This window comes from Carcharodon carcharias, chromosome 14, assembly GCF_017639515.1.
Source record: "Carcharodon carcharias isolate sCarCar2 chromosome 14, sCarCar2.pri, whole genome shotgun sequence".
NCBI classification, from domain to species: Eukaryota; Metazoa; Chordata; class Chondrichthyes; order Lamniformes; family Lamnidae; genus Carcharodon; species Carcharodon carcharias.
The window spans coordinates 81117502-81138308 of NC_054480.1; the positions used below are offsets into that span (position 1 = coordinate 81117502).

The following is a 20807-nucleotide window of genomic DNA, read 5'->3' on the forward strand; positions in this document are numbered from 1 at the left end:
CTCTCTCTCTCGGAACAGCTGTCTCTCTCTCTCTCGGAACAGCTGTCTCTCTCTCTCTCGGAACACCTGTCTCTCTCTCTCTCGGAACACCTGTCTCTCTCTCGGAACACCTGTCTCTCTCTCTCTCTCGGAACACCTGTCTCTCTCTCTCTCGGAACACCTGTCTCTCTCTCTCTCGGAACACCTGTCTCTCTCTCTCTCGGAACACCTGTCTCTCTCTCTCTCTCTCGGAACACCTGTCTCTCTCTCTCTCTCGGAACACCTGTCTCTCTCTCTCGCGGAACACCTGTCTCTCTCTCGGAACACCTGTCTCTCTCTCTCGCGCGGAACACCTGTCTCTCTCTCTCGCGCGGAACACCTGTCTCTCTCTCTCTCGCGGAACACCTGTCTCTCTCTCTCTCGCGGAACACCTGTCTCTCTCTCTCTCGCGGAACACCTGTCTCTCTCTCTCTCTCGGAACACCTGTCTCTCTCTCTCTCTCTCTCGTGGAACACCCGTCTCTCTCTCTCTCTCTCTCGGAACACCTGTCTCTCTCTCTCGCGCGGAACACCTGTCTCTCTCTCTTTCGCGGAACACCTGTCTCTCTCTCTCTCGCGGAACACCTGTCTCTCTCTCTCTCTCGGAACACCTGTCTCTCTCTCTCTCTCGGAACAGCTATCTCTCTCTCTCTCGGAACAGCTGTCTCTCTCTCTCTCGGAACAGCTGTCTCTCTCTCTCTCGGAACAGCTGTCTCTCTCTCTCTCGGAACAGCTGTCTCTCTCTCTCTCGGAACAGCTGTCTCTCTCTCTCTCGGAACAGCTGTCTCTCTCTCTCTCGGAACACCTGTCTCTCTCTCTCTCTCGGAACACCTGTCTCTCTCTCTCTCTCTCGGAACTCCTGTCTCTCTCTTGCTCGGAACACCTGTCTCTCTCTCTCTCTCTCTCTCGGAACACGTGTCTCTCTCTCTCTCGGAACAGCTGTCTCTCCCTCTCTCGGAACAGCTGTCTCTCTCTCTCTCGGAACAGCTGTCTCTCTCTCGGAACGGCTGTCTCTCTCTCTCTCGGCACACCTGTCTCTCTCTCTCGGAACACCTGTCCCTCTCTCTCTCGGAACACCTGTCTCTCTCTCTCTCGGAACACCTGTCTCTCTCTCTCTCTCGGAACACCTGTCTCTCTCTCTCTCTCGGAACACCTGTCTCTCTCTCTCGCGGAACACCTGTCTCTCTCTCTCTCGCGGAACACCTGTCTCTCTCTCTCTCGCGGAACACCCGTCTCTCTCTCTCTCTCTCTCTCGGAACACCCGTCTCTCTCTCTCTCTCGGAACACCTGTCTCTCTCTCTCTCGGAACACCTGTCTCTCTCTCTCTCTCTCGGAACACCTGTCTCTCTCTCTCTCTCTCGGAACACCTGTCTCTCTCTCTCTCTCTCGGAACACCTGTCTCTCTCTCTCTCTCTCGGAACACCTGCCTATCTCTCGGAACACCTGTCTCTCTCTCTCTCTCTCGGAACACCTGTCTCTCTCTCTCTCTCTCGGAACACCTGTCTATCTCTCTCTCTCTCGGAACACCTGTCTATCTCTCGGAACACCTGTCTCTCTCTCTCTCTCTCGGAACACCTGTCTCTCTCTCTCTCTCGGAACACCTGTCTCTCTCTCTCGCGGAACACCTGTCTCTCTCTCGGAACACCTGTCTCTCTCTCTCGCGCGGAACACCTGTCTCTCTCTCTCTCGCGGAACACCTGTCTCTCTCTCTCTCGCGGAACACCTGTCTCTCTCTCTCTCGCGGAACACCTGTCTCTCTCTCTCTCGCGGAACACCTGTCTCTCTCTCTCTCTCTCTCGTGGAACACCCGTCTCTCTCTCTCTCTCTCTCGGAACACCTGTCTCTCTCTCTCGCGCGGAACACCTGTCTCTCTCTCTTTCGCGGAACACCTGTCTCTCTCTCTCTCGCGGAACACCTGTCTCTCTCTCTCTCTCGGAACACCTGTCTCTCTCTCTCTCTCGGAACAGCTGTCTCTCTCTCTCTCGGAACAGCTGTCTCTCTCTCTCTCGGAACAGCTGTCTCTCTCTCTCTCGGAACAGCTGTCTCTCTCTCTCTCGGAACAGCTGTCTCTCTCTCTCTCGGAACAGCTGTCTCTCTCTCTCTCGGAACACCTGTCTCTCTCTCTCTCTCGGAACACCTGTCTCTCTTTCACTCTCTCGGAACTCCTGTCTCTCTCTTGCTCGGAACACCTGTCTCTCTCTCTCTCTCTCTCTCGGAACACGTGTCTCTCTCTCTCTCGGAGCAGCTGTCTCTCCCTCTCTCGGAACAGCTGTCTCTCTCTCTCTCGGAACAGCTGTCTCTCTCTCGGAACGGCTGTCTCTCTCTCTCTCGGAACACCTGTCTCTCTCTCTCTCGGAACACCTGTCCCTCTCTCTCTCGGAAGACCTGTCTCTCTCTCTCTCGGAACACCTGTCTCTCTCTCTCTCTCGGAACACCTGTCTCTCTCTCTCGGAACACCTGTCTCTCTCTCTCGCGGAACACCTGTCTCTCTCTCTCGCGGAACACCTGTCTCTCTCTCTCTCGCGGAACACCTGTCTCTCTCTCTCTCGCGGAAAACCTGTCTCTCTCTCTCTCGCGGAACACCCGTCTCTCTCTCTCTCTCTCTCGGAACACCCGTCTCTCTCTCTCTCTCGGAACACCTGTCTCTCTCTCTCTCGGAACACCTGTCTCTCTCTCTCTCGGAACACCTGTCTCTCTCTCTCTCTCTCTCGGAACACCTGTCTCTCTCTCTCTCTCTCGGAACACCTGTCTATCTCTCGGAACACCTATCTCTCTCTCTCTCTCTCGGAACACCTGTCTATCTCTCTCTCTCTCGGAACACCTGTCTATCTCTCGGAACACCTGTCTCTCTCTTTCGGAACACCTGTCTCTCTCTCTCTCTCGGAACACCTGTCTCTCTCTCTCTCTCTCTCGGAACACCTGTCTCTCTCTCTCTCTCTCGGAACAGCTGTCTCTCTCTCTCTCGGAACAGCTGTCTCTCTCTCTCGGAACAGCTGTCTCTCTCTCTCTCGGAACAGCTGTCTCTCTCTCTCTCGGAACAGCTGTCTCTCTCTCTCTCGGAACAGCTGTCTCTCTCTCTCTCTGGGATCACCAGTCTCTCTCTCTCTGGGAACAGCTGTCTCTCTCTCTCTCTCGGAACACCTGTCTCTCTCTCTCGGAACACCTTTCTCTCTCTCTCTCTCTCGGAACAGCTGTCTCTCTCTCTCTCGGAACACCTGTCTCTCTCTCTCTCGCGGAACACCTGTCTCTCTCTCTCTCGCGGAACACCTGTCTCTCTCTCTCTCGCGGAACACCCGTCTCTCTCTCTCGGAACACCCGTCTCTCTGTCTCTCGGAACACCTGTCTCTCTCTCTCTCGGAACACCTGTCTCTCTCTCTCTCTCTCGGAACACCTGTCTCTCTCTCTCTCTCTCGGAACACCTGTCTCTCTCTCTCTCTCTCGGAACACCTGTGTCTCTCTCGGAACACCTGTCTCTCTCTCTCTTTCGGAACACCTGTCTCTCTCTCTCTCTCGGAACACCTGTCTCTCTCTCTTTCGGAACACCTGTCTCTCTCTCTCTCTCTCGCGGAACACCTGTCTCTCTCTCTCTCGCGGAACACCTGTCTCTCTCTCTCTCTCGGAACACCTGTCTCTCTCTCTCGCGGAACACCTGTCTCTCTCTCTCTCTCGCGGAACACCTGTCTCTCTCTCTCTCTCGGAACACCCGTCTCTCTCTCTCTCTCGGAACACCTGTCTCTCTGTCTCTCGGAACACCTGTCTCTCTCTCTCTCGGAACACCTGTCTCTCTCTCTCTCTCTCGGAACACCTGTCTCTCTCTCTCTCTCTCGGAACACCTGTCTCTCTCTCTCTCTCTCGGAACACCTGTCTCTCTCTCGGAACACCTGTCTCTCTCTCTCTTTCGGAACACCTGTCTCTCTCTCTCTCTCGGAACACCTGTCTCTCTCTCTTTCGGAACACCTGTCTCTCTCTCTTTCGGAACACCTGTCTCTCTCTCTCTCGGAACACCTGTCTCTCTCTCTCTCTCTCGGAACACCTGTCTTTCTCTCTCTCTCGGAACAGCTGTCTCTCTCTCTCTCGGAACAGCTGTCTCTCTCTCTTTCGGAACAGCTGTCTCTCTCTCTCTCGGAACACCTGTCTCTCTCTCTCTCTCGGAACACCTGTCTCTCTCTCTCTCTCGGAACACCTGTCTCTCTCTCTCTCTCTCGGAACACGTGTCTCTCTCTCTCTCGGAACAGCTGTCTCTCCCTCTCTCGGAACAGCTGTCTCTCCCTCTCTCGGAACAGCTGTCTCTCTCTCTCTCTCGGAACAGCTGTCTCTCTCTCGGAACGGCTGTCTCTCTCTCTCTCGGAACACCTGTCTCTCTCTCTCTCGGAACACCTGTCTCTCTCTCTCTCGGAACACCTGTCTCTCTCTCTCTCGGAACACCTGTCTCTCTCTCTCTCTCGGAACACCTGTCTCTCTCTCTCTCTCGGAACACCTGTCTCTCTCTCTCGCGGAACACCTGTCTCTCTCTCTCGCGGAACACCTGTCTCTCTCTCTCTCGGAACACCTGTCTCTCTCTCTCTCGGAACACCTGTCTCTCTCTCTCTCTCTCGGAACACCTGTCTATCTCTCGGAACACCTGTCTCTCTCTCTCTCTCTCGGAACACCTGTCTCTCTCTCTCTCTCTCGGAACACCTGTCTATCTCTCTCTCTCTCGGAACACCTGTCTATCTCTCGGAACACCTGTCTCTCTCTCTCTCTCTCGGAACACCTGTCTCTCTCTCTCTCTCGGAACACCTGTCTCTCTCTCTCGCGGAACACCTGTCTCTCTCTCGGAACACCTGTCTCTCTCTCTCGCGCGGAACACCTGTCTCTCTCTCTCTCGCGGAACACCTGTCTCTCTCTCTCTCGCGGAACACCTGTCTCTCTCTCTCTCGCGGAACACCTGTCTCTCTCTCTCTCGCGGAACACCTGTCTCTCTCTCTCTCTCTCTCGTGGAACACCCGTCTCTCTCTCTCTCTCTCTCGGAACACCTGTCTCTCTCTCTCGCGCGGAACACCTGTCTCTCTCTCTTTCGCGGAACACCTGTCTCTCTCTCTCTCGCGGAACACCTGTCTCTCTCTCTCTCTCGGAACACCTGTCTCTCTCTCTCTCTCGGAACAGCTGTCTCTCTCTCTCTCGGAACAGCTGTCTCTCTCTCTCTCGGAACAGCTGTCTCTCTCTCTCTCGGAACAGCTGTCTCTCTCTCTCTCGGAACAGCTGTCTCTCTCTCTCTCGGAACAGCTGTCTCTCTCTCTCTCGGAACACCTGTCTCTCTCTCTCTCTCGGAACACCTGTCTCTCTCTCACTCTCTCGGAACTCCTGTCTCTCTCTTGCTCGGAACACCTGTCTCTCTCTCTCTCTCTCTCTCGGAACACGTGTCTCTCTCTCTCTCGGAACAGCTGTCTCTCTCTCTCTCGGAACAGCTGTCTCTCCCTCTCTCGGAACAGCTGTCTCTCCCTCTCTCGGAACAGCTGTCTCTCTCTCGGAACAGCTGTCTCTCTCTCGGAACGGCTGTCTCTCTCTCTCTCGGAACACCTGTCTCTCTCTCTCTCGGAACACCTGTCCCTCTCTCTCTCGGAAGACCTGTCTCTCTCTCTCTCGGAACACCTGTCTCTCTCTCTCTCTCGGAACACCTGTCTCTCTCTCTCTCTCGGAACACCTGTCTCTCTCTCTCGCGGAACACCTGTCTCTCTCTCTCGCGGAACACCTGTCTCTCTCTCTCTCGCGGAACACCTGTCTCTCTCTCTCTCGCGGAAAACCTGTCTCTCTCTCTCTCGCGGAACACCCGTCTCTCTCTCTCTCTCTCTCGGAACACCCGTCTCTCTCTCTCGGAACACCTGTCTCTCTCTCTCTCGGAACACCTGTCTCTCTCTCTCTCGGAACACCTGTCTCTCTCTCTCTCTCTCGGAACACCTGTCTCTCTCTCTCTCTCTCGGAACACCTGTCTATCTCTCGGAACACCTATCTCTCTCTCTCTCTCTCGGAACACCTGTCTATCTCTCTCTCTCTCGGAACACCTGTCTATCTCTCGGAACACCTGTCTCTCTCTTTCGGAACACCTGTCTCTCTCTCTCTCTCGGAACACCTGTCTCTCTCTCTCTCTCGGAACACCTGTCTCTCTCTCTCTCTCTCGGAACACCTGTCTCTCTCTCTCTCTCTCGGAACAGCTGTCTCTCTCTCTCTCGGAACAGCTGTCTCTCTCTCTCGGAACAGCTGTCTCTCTCTCTCTCGGAACAGCTGTCTCTCTCTCTCTCGGAACAGCTGTCTCTCTCTCTCTCGGAACAGCTGTCTCTCTCTCTCTCTGGGATCACCAGTCTCTCTCTCTCTGGGAACAGCTGTCTCTCTCTCTCTCTCGGAACACCTGTCTCTCTCTCTCGGAACACCTTTCTCTCTCTCTCTCTCTCGGAACAGCTGTCTCTCTCTCTCTCGGAACACCTGTCTCTCTCTCTCTCTCGCGGAACACCTGTCTCTCTCTCTCTCGCGGAACACCTGTCTCTCTCTCTCTCGCGGAACACCCGTCTCTCTCTCTCGGAACACCCGTCTCTCTGTCTCTCGGAACACCTGTCTCTCTCTCTCTCGGAACACCTGTCTCTCTCTCTCTCTCTCGGAACACCTGTCTCTCTCTCTCTCTCTCGGAACACCTGTCTCTCTCTCTCTCTCTCGGAACACCTGTCTCTCTCTCGGAACACCTGTCTCTCTCTCTCTTTCGGAACACCTGTCTCTCTCTCTCTCTCGGAACACCTGTCTCTCTCTCTTTCGGAACACCTGTCTCTCTCTCTCTCTCTCGCGGAACACCTGTCTCTCTCTCTCGCGGAACACCTGTCTCTCTCTCTCTCTCGGAACAGCTGTCTCTCTCTCTCTCTCTCGGAACAGCTGTCTCTCTCTCTCTCTCGGAACAGCTGTCTCTCTCTCGGAACGGCTGTCTCTCTCTCTCTCGGAACACCTGTCTCTCTCTCTCTCGGAACACCTGTCTCTCTCTCTCTCGGAACACCTGTCTCTCTCTCTCTCGGAACACCTGTCTCTCTCTCTCTCTCGGAACACCTGTCTCTCTCTCTCTCTCGGAACACCTGTCTCTCTCTCTCGCGGAACACCTGTCTCTCTCTCTCTCGGAACACCTGTCTCTCTCTCTCTCGGAACACCTGTCTCTCTCTCTCTCGGAACACCTGTCTCTCTCTCTCTCGCGGAACACCTGTCTCTCTCTCTCTCGCGGAACACCTGTCTCTCTCTCTCTCGCGGAACACCTGTCTCTCTCTCTCTCGCGGAACACCCGTCTCTCTCTCTCTCGCGGAACACCCGTCTCTCTCTCTCTCGGAACACCCGTCTCTCTCTCTCTCTCGGAACACCTGTCTCTCTGTCTCTCGGAACACCTGTCTCTCTCTCTCTCGCGGAACACCTGTCTCTCTCTCTCTCGCGGAACACCTGTCTCTCTCTCTCTCGCGGAACACCCGTCTCTCTCTCTCGCGGAACACCCGTCTCTCTCTCTCTCTCGGAACACCCGTGTCTCTCTCTCTCTCGGAACACCTGTCTCTCTCTCTCTCGGAACACCTGTCTCTCTCTCTCTCGGAACACCTGTCTCTCTCTCTCTCGGAACACCTGTCTCTCTCTCTCTCTCGGAACACCTGTCTCTCTCTCTCGCTGAACACCTGTCTCTCTCTCGGAACACCTGTCTCTCTCTCTCGCGCGGAACACCTGTCTCTCTCTCTCTCGCGGAACACCTGTCTCTCTCTCTCTCGCGGAACACCTGTCTCTCTCTCTCTCGCGGAACACCTGTCTCTCTCTCTCTCGCGGAACACCTGTCTCTCTCTCTCTCTCTCTCGTGGAACACCCGTCTCTCTCTCTCTCTCTCTCGGAACACCTGTCTCTCTCTCTCGCGCGGAACACCTGTCTCTCTCTCTTTCGCGGAACACCTGTCTCTCTCTCTCTCGCGGAACACCTGTCTCTCTCTCTCTCTCGGAACACCTGTCTCTCTCTCTCTCTCGGAACAGCTGTCTCTCTCTCTCTCGGAACAGCTGTCTCTCTCTCTCTCGGAACACCTGTCTCTCTCTCTCTCTCTCGGAACACCTGTCTCTCTCTCGGAACACCTGTCTCTCTCTCTCTTTCGGAACACCTGTCTCTCTCTCTCTCTCGGAACACCTGTCTCTCTCTCTTTCGGAACACCTGTCTCTCTCTCTCTCTCTCGCGGAACACCTGTCTCTCTCTCTCTCGCGGAACACCTGTCTCTCTCTCTCTCTCGGAACAGCTGTCTCTCTCTCTCTCTCGGAACAGCTGTCTCTCTCTCTCTCTCGGAACAGCTGTCTCTCTCTCGGAACGGCTGTCTCTCTCTCTCTCGGAACACCTGTCTCTCTCTCTCTCGGAACACCTGTCTCTCTCTCTCTCGGAACACCTGTCTCTCTCTCTCTCGGAACACCTGTCTCTCTCTCTCTCTCGGAACACCTGTCTCTCTCTCTCTCTCGGAACACCTGTCTCTCTCTCTCGCGGAACACCTGTCTCTCTCTCTCTCGGAACACCTGTCTCTCTCTCTCTCGGAACACCTGTCTCTCTCTCTCTCGGAACACCTGTCTCTCTCTCTCTCGCGGAACACCTGTCTCTCTCTCTCTCGCGGAACACCTGTCTCTCTCTCTCTCGCGGAACACCTGTCTCTCTCTCTCTCGCGGAACACCCGTCTCTCTCTCTCTCGCGGAACACCCGTCTCTCTCTCTCTCGGAACACCCGTCTCTCTCTCTCTCTCGGAACACCTGTCTCTCTGTCTCTCGGAACACCTGTCTCTCTCTCTCTCGCGGAACACCTGTCTCTCTCTCTCTCGCGGAACACCTGTCTCTCTCTCTCTCGCGGAACACCCGTCTCTCTCTCTCGCGGAACACCCGTCTCTCTCTCTCTCTCGGAACACCTGTCTCTCTCTCTCTCGGAACACCTGTCTCTCTCTCTCTCGGAACACCTGTCTCTCTCTCTCTCGGAACACCTGTCTCTCTCTCTCTCGGAACACCTGTCTCTCTCTCTCTCTCTCGGAACACCTGTCTCTCTCTCTCTCTCGGAACACCTGTCTCTCTCTCTCGCGGAACACCTGTCTCTCTCTCGGAACACCTGTCTCTCTCTCTCGCGCGGAACACCTGTCTCTCTCTCTCTCGCGGAACACCTGTCTCTCTCTCTCTCGCGGAACACCTGTCTCTCTCTCTCTCGCGGAACACCTGTCTCTCTCTCTCTCGCGGAACACCTGTCTCTCTCTCTCTCTCTCTCGTGGAACACCCGTCTCTCTCTCTCTCTCTCTCGGAACACCTGTCTCTCTCTCTCGCGCGGAACACCTGTCTCTCTCTCTTTCGCGGAACACCTGTCTCTCTCTCTCTCGCGGAACACCTGTCTCTCTCTCTCTCGGAACACCTGTCTCTCTCTCTCTCTCGGAACAGCTGTCTCTCTCTCTCTCGGAACAGCTGTCTCTCTCTCTCTCGGAACAGCTGTCTCTCTCTCTCTCGGAACAGCTGTCTCTCTCTCTCTCGGAACAGCTGTCTCTCTCTCTCTCGGAACAGCTGTCTCTCTCTCTCTCGGAACACCTGTCTCTCTCTCTCTCTCGGAACACCTGTCTCTCTCTCACTCTCTCGGAACTCCTGTCTCTCTCTTGCTCGGAACACCTGTCTCTCTCTCTCTCTCTCTCTCGGAACACGTGTCTCTCTCTCTCTCGGAACAGCTGTCTCTCCCTCTCTCGGAACAGCTGTCTCTCCCTCTCTCGGAACAGCTGTCTCTCTCTCTCTCGGAACAGCTGTCTCTCTCTCGGAACGGCTGTCTCTCTCTCTCTCGGAACACCTGTCTCTCTCTCTCTCGGAACACCTGTCCCTCTCTCTCTCGGAAGACCTGTCTCTCTCTCTCTCGGAACACCTGTCTCTCTCTCTCTCTCGGAACACCTGTCTCTCTCTCTCTCTCGGAACACCTGTCTCTCTCTCTCGCGGAACACCTGTCTCTCTCTCTCGCGGAACACCTGTCTCTCTCTCTCTCGCGGAACACCTGTCTCTCTCTCTCTCGCGGAAAACCTGTCTCTCTCTCTCTCGCGGAACACCCGTCTCTCTCTCTCTCTCTCTCGGAACACCCGTCTCTCTCTCTCTCTCGGAACACCTGTCTCTCTCTCTCTCGGAACACCTGTCTCTCTCTCTCTCGGAACACCTGTCTCTCTCTCTCTCTCTCGGAACACCTGTCTCTCTCTCTCTCTCTCGGAACACCTGTCTATCTCTCGGAACACCTATCTCTCTCTCTCTCTCTCGGAACACCTGTCTATCTCTCTCTCTTTCGGAACACCTGTCTATCTCTCGGAACACCTGTCTCTCTCTTTCGGAACACCTGTCTCTCTCTCTCTCTCGGAACACCTGTCTCTCTCTCTCTCTCTCGGAACACCTGTCTCTCTCTCTCTCTCTCGGAACAGCTGTCTCTCTCTCTCTCGGAACAGCTGTCTCTCTCTCTCGGAACAGCTGTCTCTCTCTCTCTCGGAACAGCTGTCTCTCTCTCTCTCGGAACAGCTGTCTCTCTCTCTCTCGGAACAGCTGTCTCTCCCTCTCTCGGAACAGCTGTCTCTCTCTCTCTCTCGGAACAGCTGTCTCTCTCTCGGAACGGCTGTCTCTCTCTCTCTCGGAACACCTGTCTCTCTCTCTCTCGGAACACCTGTCTCTCTCTCTCTCGGAACACCTGTCTCTCTCTCTCTCGGAACACCTGTCTCTCTCTCTCTCTCGGAACACCTGTCTCTCTCTCTCTCTCGGAACACCTGTCTCTCTCTCTCGCGGAACACCTGTCTCTCTCTCTCGCGGAACACCTGTCTCTCTCTCTCTCGGAACACCTGTCTCTCTCTCTCTCGGAACACCTGTCTCTCTCTCTCTCTCTCGGAACACCTGTCTATCTCTCGGAACACCTGTCTCTCTCTCTCTCTCTCGGAACACCTGTCTCTCTCTCTCTCTCTCGGAACACCTGTCTATCTCTCTCTCTCTCGGAACACCTGTCTATCTCTCGGAACACCTGTCTCTCTCTCTCTCTCTCGGAACACCTGTCTCTCTCTCTCTCTCGGAACACCTGTCTCTCTCTCTCGCGGAACACCTGTCTCTCTCTCGGAACACCTGTCTCTCTCTCTCGCGCGGAACACCTGTCTCTCTCTCTCTCGCGGAACACCTGTCTCTCTCTCTCTCGCGGAACACCTGTCTCTCTCTCTCTCGCGGAACACCTGTCTCTCTCTCTCTCGCGGAACACCTGTCTCTCTCTCTCTCTCTCTCGTGGAACACCCGTCTCTCTCTCTCTCTCTCTCGGAACACCTGTCTCTCTCTCTCGCGCGGAACACCTGTCTCTCTCTCTTTCGCGGAACACCTGTCTCTCTCTCTCTCGCGGAACACCTGTCTCTCTCTCTCTCTCGGAACACCTGTCTCTCTCTCTCTCTCGGAACAGCTGTCTCTCTCTCTCTCGGAACAGCTGTCTCTCTCTCTCTCGGAACAGCTGTCTCTCTCTCTCTCGGAACAGCTGTCTCTCTCTCTCTCGGAACAGCTGTCTCTCTCTCTCTCGGAACAGCTGTCTCTCTCTCTCTCGGAACACCTGTCTCTCTCTCTCTCTCGGAACACCTGTCTCTCTCTCACTCTCTCGGAACTCCTGTCTCTCTCTTGCTCGGAACACCTGTCTCTCTCTCTCTCTCTCTCTCGGAACACGTGTCTCTCTCTCTCTCGGAACAGCTGTCTCTCTCTCTCTCGGAACAGCTGTCTCTCCCTCTCTCGGAACAGCTGTCTCTCCCTCTCTCGGAACAGCTGTCTCTCTCTCGGAACAGCTGTCTCTCTCTCGGAACGGCTGTCTCTCTCTCTCTCGGAACACCTGTCTCTCTCTCTCTCGGAACACCTGTCCCTCTCTCTCTCGGAAGACCTGTCTCTCTCTCTCTCGGAACACCTGTCTCTCTCTCTCTCTCGGAACACCTGTCTCTCTCTCTCTCTCGGAACACCTGTCTCTCTCTCTCGCGGAACACCTGTCTCTCTCTCTCGCGGAACACCTGTCTCTCTCTCTCTCGCGGAACACCTGTCTCTCTCTCTCTCGCGGAAAACCTGTCTCTCTCTCTCTCGCGGAACACCCGTCTCTCTCTCTCTCTCTCTCGGAACACCCGTCTCTCTCTCTCTCGGAACACCTGTCTCTCTCTCTCTCGGAACACCTGTCTCTCTCTCTCTCGGAACACCTGTCTCTCTCTCTCTCTCTCGGAACACCTGTCTCTCTCTCTCTCTCTCGGAACACCTGTCTATCTCTCGGAACACCTATCTCTCTCTCTCTCTCTCGGAACACCTGTCTATCTCTCTCTCTCTCGGAACACCTGTCTATCTCTCGGAACACCTGTCTCTCTCTTTCGGAACACCTGTCTCTCTCTCTCTCTCGGAACACCTGTCTCTCTCTCTCTCTCGGAACACCTGTCTCTCTCTCTCTCTCTCGGAACACCTGTCTCTCTCTCTCTCTCTCGGAACAGCTGTCTCTCTCTCTCGGAACAGCTGTCTCTCTCTCTCGGAACAGCTGTCTCTCTCTCTCTCGGAACAGCTGTCTCTCTCTCTCTCGGAACAGCTGTCTCTCTCTCTCTCGGAACAGCTGTCTCTCTCTCTCTCTGGGATCACCAGTCTCTCTCTCTCTGGGAACAGCTGTCTCTCTCTCTCTCTCGGAACACCTGTCTCTCTCTCTCGGAACACCTTTCTCTCTCTCTCTCTCTCGGAACAGCTGTCTCTCTCTCTCTCGGAACACCTGTCTCTCTCTCTCTCTCGCGGAACACCTGTCTCTCTCTCTCTCGCGGAACACCTGTCTCTCTCTCTCTCGCGGAACACCCGTCTCTCTCTCTCGGAACACCCGTCTCTCTGTCTCTCGGAACACCTGTCTCTCTCTCTCTCGGAACACCTGTCTCTCTCTCTCTCTCTCGGAACACCTGTCTCTCTCTCTCTCTCTCGGAACACCTGTCTCTCTCTCTCTCTCTCGGAACACCTGTCTCTCTCTCGGAACACCTGTCTCTCTCTCTCTTTCGGAACACCTGTCTCTCTCTCTCTCTCGGAACACCTGTCTCTCTCTCTTTCGGAACACCTGTCTCTCTCTCTCTCTCTCGCGGAACACCTGTCTCTCTCTCTCTCGCGGAACACCTGTCTCTCTCTCTCTCTCGGAACAGCTGTCTCTCTCTCTCTCTCTCGGAACAGCTGTCTCTCTCTCTCTCTCGGAACAGCTGTCTCTCTCTCGGAACGGCTGTCTCTCTCTCTCTCGGAACACCTGTCTCTCTCTCTCTCGGAACACCTGTCTCTCTCTCTCTCGGAACACCTGTCTCTCTCTCTCTCGGAACACCTGTCTCTCTCTCTCTCTCGGAACACCTGTCTCTCTCTCTCTCTCGGAACACCTGTCTCTCTCTCTCGCGGAACACCTGTCTCTCTCTCTCTCGGAACACCTGTCTCTCTCTCTCTCGGAACACCTGTCTCTCTCTCTCTCGGAACACCTGTCTCTCTCTCTCTCGCGGAACACCTGTCTCTCTCTCTCTCGCGGAACACCTGTCTCTCTCTCTCTCGCGGAACACCTGTCTCTCTCTCTCTCGCGGAACACCCGTCTCTCTCTCTCTCGCGGAACACCCGTCTCTCTCTCTCTCGGAACACCCGTCTCTCTCTCTCTCTCGGAACACCTGTCTCTCTGTCTCTCGGAACACCTGTCTCTCTCTCTCTCGCGGAACACCTGTCTCTCTCTCTCTCGCGGAACACCTGTCTCTCTCTCTCTCGCGGAACACCCGTCTCTCTCTCTCGCGGAACACCCGTCTCTCTCTCTCTCTCGGAACACCCGTGTCTCTCTCTCTCTCGGAACACCTGTCTCTCTCTCTCTCGGAACACCTGTCTCTCTCTCTCTCGGAACACCTGTCTCTCTCTCTCTCTCGGAACACCTGTCTCTCTCTCTCTCTCGGAACACCTGTCTCTCTCTCTCGCTGAACACCTGTCTCTCTCTCGGAACACCTGTCTCTCTCTCTCGCGCGGAACACCTGTCTCTCTCTCTCTCGCGGAACACCTGTCTCTCTCTCTCTCGCGGAACACCTGTCTCTCTCTCTCTCGCGGAACACCTGTCTCTCTCTCTCTCGCGGAACACCTGTCTCTCTCTCTCTCTCTCTCGTGGAACACCCGTCTCTCTCTCTCTCTCTCTCGGAACACCTGTCTCTCTCTCTCGCGCGGAACACCTGTCTCTCTCTCTTTCGCGGAACACCTGTCTCTCTCTCTCTCGCGGAACACCTGTCTCTCTCTCTCTCTCGGAACACCTGTCTCTCTCTCTCTCTCGGAACAGCTGTCTCTCTCTCTCTCGGAACAGCTGTCTCTCTCTCTCTCGGAACACCTGTCTCTCTCTCTCTCTCTCGGAACACCTGTCTCTCTCTCGGAACACCTGTCTCTCTCTCTCTTTCGGAACACCTGTCTCTCTCTCTCTCTCGGAACACCTGTCTCTCTCTCTTTCGGAACACCTGTCTCTCTCTCTCTCTCTCGCGGAACACCTGTCTCTCTCTCTCTCGCGGAACACCTGTCTCTCTCTCTCTCTCGGAACAGCTGTCTCTCTCTCTCTCTCGGAACAGCTGTCTCTCTCTCTCTCTCGGAACAGCTGTCTCTCTCTCGGAACGGCTGTCTCTCTCTCTCTCGGAACACCTGTCTCTCTCTCTCTCGGAACACCTGTCTCTCTCTCTCTCGGAACACCTGTCTCTCTCTCTCTCGGAACACCTGTCTCTCTCTCTCTCTCGGAACACCTGTCTCTCTCTCTCTCTCGGAACACCTGTCTCTCTCTCTCGCGGAACACCTGTCTCTCTCTCTCTCGGAACACCTGTCTCTCTCTCTCTCGGAACACCTGTCTCTCTCTCTCTCGGAACACCTGTCTCTCTCTCTCTCGCGGAACACCTGTCTCTCTCTCTCTCGCGGAACACCTGTCTCTCTCTCTCTCGCGGAACACCTGTCTCTCTCTCTCTCGCGGAACACCCGTCTCTCTCTCTCTCGCGGAACACCCGTCTCTCTCTCTCTCGGAACACCCGTCTCTCTCTCTCTCTCGGAACACCTGTCTCTCTGTCTCTCGGAACACCTGTCTCTCTCTCTCTCGCGGAACACCTGTCTCTCTCTCTCTCGCGGAACACCTGTCTCTCTCTCTCTCGCGGAACACCCGTCTCTCTCTCTCGCGGAACACCCGTCTCTCTCTCTCTCTCGGAACACCTGTCTCTCTCTCTCTCGGAACACCTGTCTCTCTCTCTCTCGGAACACCTGTCTCTCTCTCTCTCGGAACACCTGTCTCTCTCTCTCTCGGAACACCTGTCTCTCTCTCTCTCTCTCGGAACACCTGTCTCTCTCTCTCTCTCGGAACACCTGTCTCTCTCTCTCGCGGAACACCTGTCTCTCTCTCGGAACACCTGTCTCTCTCTCTCGCGCGGAACACCTGTCTCTCTCTCTCTCGCGGAACACCTGTCTCTCTCTCTCTCGCGGAACACCTGTCTCTCTCTCTCTCTCGCGGAACACCTGTCTCTCTCTCTCTCGCGGAACACCTGTCTCTCTCTCTCTCTCTCTCGTGGAACACCCGTCTCTCTCTCTCTCTCTCTCGGAACACCTGTCTCTCTCTCTCGCGCGGAACACCTGTCTCTCTCTCTTTCGCGGAACACCTGTCTCTCTCTCTCTCGCGGAACACCTGTCTCTCTCTCTCTCTCGGAACACCTGTCTCTCTCTCTCTCTCGGAACAGCTGTCTCTCTCTCTCTCGGAACAGCTGTCTCTCTCTCTCTCGGAACAGCTGTCTCTCTCTCTCTCGGAACAGCTGTCTCTCTCTCTCTCGGAACAGCTGTCTCTCTCTCTCTCGGAACAGCTGTCTCTCTCTCTCTCGGAACACCTGTCTCTCTCTCTCTCTCGGAACACCTGTCTCTCTCTCACTCTCTCGGAACTCCTGTCTCTCTCTTGCTCGGAACACCTGTCTCTCTCTCTCTCTCTCTCTCGGAACACGTGTCTCTCTCTCTCTCGGAACAGCTGTCTCTCCCTCTCTCGGAACAGCTGTCTCTCCCTCTCTCGGAACAGCTGTCTCTCTCTCTCTCGGAACAGCTGTCTCTCTCTCGGAACGGCTGTCTCTCTCTCTCTCGGAACACCTGTCTCTCTCTCTCTCGGAACACCTGTCCCTCTCTCTCTCGGAAGACCTGTCTCTCTCTCTCTCGGAACACCTGTCTCTCTCTCTCTCTCGGAACACCTGTCTCTCTCTCTCTCTCGGAACACCTGTCTCTCTCTCTCGCGGAACACCTGTCTCTCTCTCTCGCGGAACACCTGTCTCTCTCTCTCTCGCGGAACACCTGTCTCTCTCTCTCTCGCGGAAAACCTGTCTCTCTCTCTCTCGCGGAACACCCGTCTCTCTCTCTCTCTCTCTCGGAACACCCGTCTCTCTCTCTCTCTCGGAACACCTGTCTCTCTCTCTCTCGGAACACCTGTCTCTCTCTCTCTCGGAACACCTGTCTCTCTCTCTCTCTCTCGGAACACCTGTCTCTCTCTCTCTCTCTCGGAACACCTGTCTATCTCTCGGAACACCTATCTCTCTCTCTCTCTCTCGGAACACCTGTCTATCTCTCTCTCTTTCGGAACACCTGTCTATCTCTCGGAACACCTGTCTCTCTCTTTCGGAACACCTGTCTCTCTCTCTCTCTCGGAACACCTGTCTCTCTCTCTCTCTCTCGGAACACCTGTCTCTCTCTCTCTCTCTCGGAACAGCTGTCTCTCTCTCTCTCGGAACAGCTGTCTCTCTCTCTCGGAACAGCTGTCTCTCTCTCTCTCGGAACAGCTGTCTCTCTCTCTCTCGGAACAGCTGTCTCTCTCTCTCTCGGAACAGCTGTCTCTCTCTCTCTCTGGGATCACCAGTCTCTCTCTCTCTGGGAACAGCTGTCTCTCTCTCTCTCTCGGAACACCTGTCTCTCTCTCTCGGAACACCTTTCTCTCTCTCTCTCTCTCGGAACAGCTGTCTCTCTCTCTCTCGGAACACCTGTCTCTCTCTCTCTCTCGCGGAACACCTGTCTCTCTCTCTCTCGCGGAACACCTGTCTCTCTCTCTCTCGCGGAACACCCGTCTCTCTCTCTCGGAACACCCGTCTCTCTGTCTCTCGGAACACCTGTCTCTCTCTCTCTCGGAACACCTGTCTCTCTCTCTCTCTCTCGGAACACCTGTCTCTCTCTCTCTCTCTCGGAACACCTGTCTCTCTCTCTCTCTCTCGGAACACCTGTCTCTCTCTCTCTCTCTCGGAACACCTGTCTCTCTCTCGGAACACCTGTCTCTCTCTCTCTCTTTCGGAACACCTGTCTCTCTCTCTCTCTCGGAACACCTGTCTCTCTCTCTTTCGGAACACCTGTCTCTCTCTCTCTCTCTCTCGCGGAACACCTGTCTCTCTCTCTCTCGCGGAACACCTGTCTCTCTCTCTCTCTCGGAACAGCTGTCTCTCTCTCTCTCTCGGAACAGCTGTCTCTCTCTCTCTCTCGGAACAGCTGTCTCTCTCTCGGAACGGCTGTCTCTCTCTCTCTCGGAACACCTGTCTCTCTCTCTCTCGGAACACCTGTCTCTCTCTCTCTCGGAACACCTGTCTCTCTCTCTCTCGGAACACCTGTCTCTCTCTCTCTCTCGGAACACCTGTCTCTCTCTCTCTCTCAGAACACCTGTCTCTCTCTCTCGCGGAACACCTGTCTCTCTCTCTCTCGGAACACCTGTCTCTCTCTCTCTCGGAACACCTGTCTCTCTCTCTCTCGGAACACCTGTCTCTCTCTCTCTCGCGGAACACCTGTCTCTCTCTCTCTCGCGGAACACCTGTCTCTCTCTCTCTCGCGGAACACCTGTCTCTCTCTCGCGGAACACCCGTCTCTCTCTCTCTCGCGGAACACCCGTCTCTCTCTCTCTCGGAACACCCGTCTCTCTCTCTCTCTCGGAACACCTGTCTCTCTGTCTCTCGGAACACCTGTCTCTCTCTCTCTCGCGGAACACCTGTCTCTCTCTCTCTCGCGGAACACCTGTCTCTCTCTCTCTCGCGGAACACCCGTCTCTCTCTCTCTCGGAACACCCGTCTCTCTCTCTCTCTCGGAACACCTGTCTCTCTCTCTCTCGGAACACCTGTCTCTCTCTCTCTCGGAACACCTGTCTCTCTCTCTCTCGGAACACCTGTCTCTCTCTCTCTCGGAACACCTGTCTCTCTCTCTCTCTCTCTCGGAACACCTGTCTCTCTCTCTCTCTCTCGGAACACCTGTCTCTCTCTCGGAACACCTGTCTCTCTCTCTCTTTCGGAACACCTGTCTCTCTCTCTCGGAACACCTGTCTCTCTCTCTTTCGGAACACCTGTCTCTCTCTCTTTCGGAACACCTGTCTCTCTCTCTTTCGGAACACCTGTCTCTCTCTCGGAACACCTGTCTCTCTCTCTCTCTCGGAACACCTGTCTCTCTCTCTCGGAACAGCTGTCTCTCTCTCTCTCGGAACAGCTGTCTCTCTCTCTCTCGGAACAGCTGTCTGTCTCTCTCTCGGAACAGCTGTCTCTCTCTCTCGGAACAGCTGTCTCTCTCTCTCGGAACAGCTGTCTCTCTCTCTCGGAACAGCTGTCTCTCTCTCTCGGAACAGCTGTCTCTCTCTCTCTCGGAACAGCTGTCTCTCTCTCTCTCGGAACAGCTGTCTCTCTCTCTCGGAACAGCTGTCTCTTTCTCTGGGAACACCAGTCTCTCTCTCTCTCTGGGAACACCAGTCTCTCTCTCTCTGGGAACAGCTGTCTCTCTCTCTCTCTCGGAACAGCTGTCTCTCTCTCTCTCGGAACACCTGTCTCTCTCTCTCTCGGAACACCTTTCTCTCTCTCTCTCGGAACAGCTGTCTCTCTCTCTCTCGGAACAGCTGTCTCTCTCTCTCTCTCGGAACACGTCTCTCTCTCTCTCGGAACACATGTCTCTCTCTCTCTCTAGGAACACCTGTCACTCTACTCTGTCTCTCTCTCTTGGAACATCTGTGTCTCTGTTTCTATCTAGGGACACCTGTGTCTTGTAGCATCTCTCAGTCTCTAGGAACATCCGTCTCTCTGGGAACATCCGTCTGTCACTCTCTCGGACCATCTATGTCTCGCACTCTCCAGGAACATCTCTCTCTCTCTGGGAACATCTCTCTTTCTCTCTCTAGGAACATCTGTCTCTCTCTAGGAACATCTGTCTCTCTCTAGGAATGTCTCTGTCTCTATGAACATTTATCTGTCTCTATGAACATCTGACTGTCTCTTCCTCTTTAGGAACACCTGTCTGTCTCTCTCTAGGGTGGTCTGTCTCTCTCTAGGAAGGTCTCCATCTCTCTCCCTCTGTAGAACCTCTGTGTGTCTCCATATTGCACTCACTTTCGAGGGCGTGTGTATGTGTCCGTCCATCTCTCTATCGGACCTTTGAATGTGTCTCCATATATCACCTCTCCCTGTTAGACCACTGTGTGTCTCTCCACCTCTCTCTTTATGGGATCTCTTGTCTGTGTGTGTAACAAACCAACTTTTCACGCTGTGTTGCAGGGACTCCCCCGAGCTGAGACTGGATGAACTCCGACCCTTTGTTGTTCCCTTCTGGATCCTGGAGAAGATGCAGAAATACATGATGGCTGTACGGACAGAGAAGGAGTAGGAAGTTAAGCAGAGCTAGGGAGGGAGGGGGGGCACCAGAATATGAAACTTTTATTTCCAGGATCGGCTGGGTATCCCGTGGTGTAATTAGTCCTGTCGAGGACTGATTGTAGTTTCTATCATTGGTGTTTCTGAAAGAGATGCTCAGTGTGAGAGAGTACCACTTGACTCAGGAACTGCCAACGATCATGAAGCACTGAAGAGGCCACACTTGCTTGTTGTAATACTGTGTGAAACAATTAAGGCTGGTCGCATTAACAGGTGCCTCTGTTACTGTGATACATAAAGCCTGTGTCTGATAGTCACTGAGATGTGCTTTTGGGCCTTACAGGAATCTGGGCCAGGAGGGAACTATTCTCCACATGTTTGAAATATATAATGTTGTTGAAGTAAACCGTTGTTCATTGACTGTGGTGCTGGGAGTGCTGCTGCCTGCACCTCAGGGATGAACAGTTGAAATGTGACAGTATCCTGGCTCAAGGACTTAACAATGACATCCATTTGAAGCAGCACAGCCCAAACATTAAAAACGATCGGCAGAGCAGGCTTCTGAATTACCAGTGTGACGTCTTGATTTCACAATCCACATCCGGGCACAGATTGTTGTAAATGGCACACAGACAAAACCACAGCACGATTACAGATTTCTTGTCTGTGCATTTGTGTGGTGAATACAGTTAAAGATATTTTTCAGTAAACAGTATTGAGACGGTGCACGGTTCTTGTGTAGTGCTTGGTTAAAAGAATCCTTCCAGAAATCAAAGTGTTAATATCATTGAGCTCCTATTTTGGGGGCATATGAGGGAAGCTTTCCTGATGTGATCATTTGTAGCAAAATGCTGAACAATTATTCAGAACAGCTTCACAGTTTTATTGCTGTGAGAAGTCACCCCTCCCTCCCCTTACCCCTCTCTCTCTCCTGCTTCCTCTTCTCTCACCCACTTCTCTTGTACTGCTTTCTTTCTTCAACATTCTCCACCCTCCCTCTGCCCCTACCCCACTCCCTCTCTCTCACCCCCACAATCCCAAACTCTCTCAATCTGCTGTGCCCACTCTCTCCTTCCTTGGTCCCAACTTTCAGTCCCTCCCCCACTCTTTCCCTCACTCCCTCCCCCTATCTCCCTCCCCCTATCTCCCTCTGCCACTGTCCCTGTCCGACCCCA

At 54.4% G+C, this 20807-nt stretch overlaps 1 protein-coding gene across 1 annotated transcript in view; it reads left to right on the forward strand.

Moving 5' to 3' along the window:
- LOC121287202 (deoxynucleotidyltransferase terminal-interacting protein 1) overlaps nt 1-20358 on the forward strand; it is a 224230-nt gene extending 203872 nt beyond the window's left edge. The window contains exon 13 of the mRNA XM_041204863.1: nt 19537-20358. Within this exon, the coding sequence (XP_041060797.1) occupies nt 19537-19645 (109 nt within the window). The 3' untranslated portion in view covers nt 19646-20358. The remainder of the gene's footprint in view (nt 1-19536) is intronic.
- Nucleotides 20359-20807: the final 449 nt, after the last annotated feature.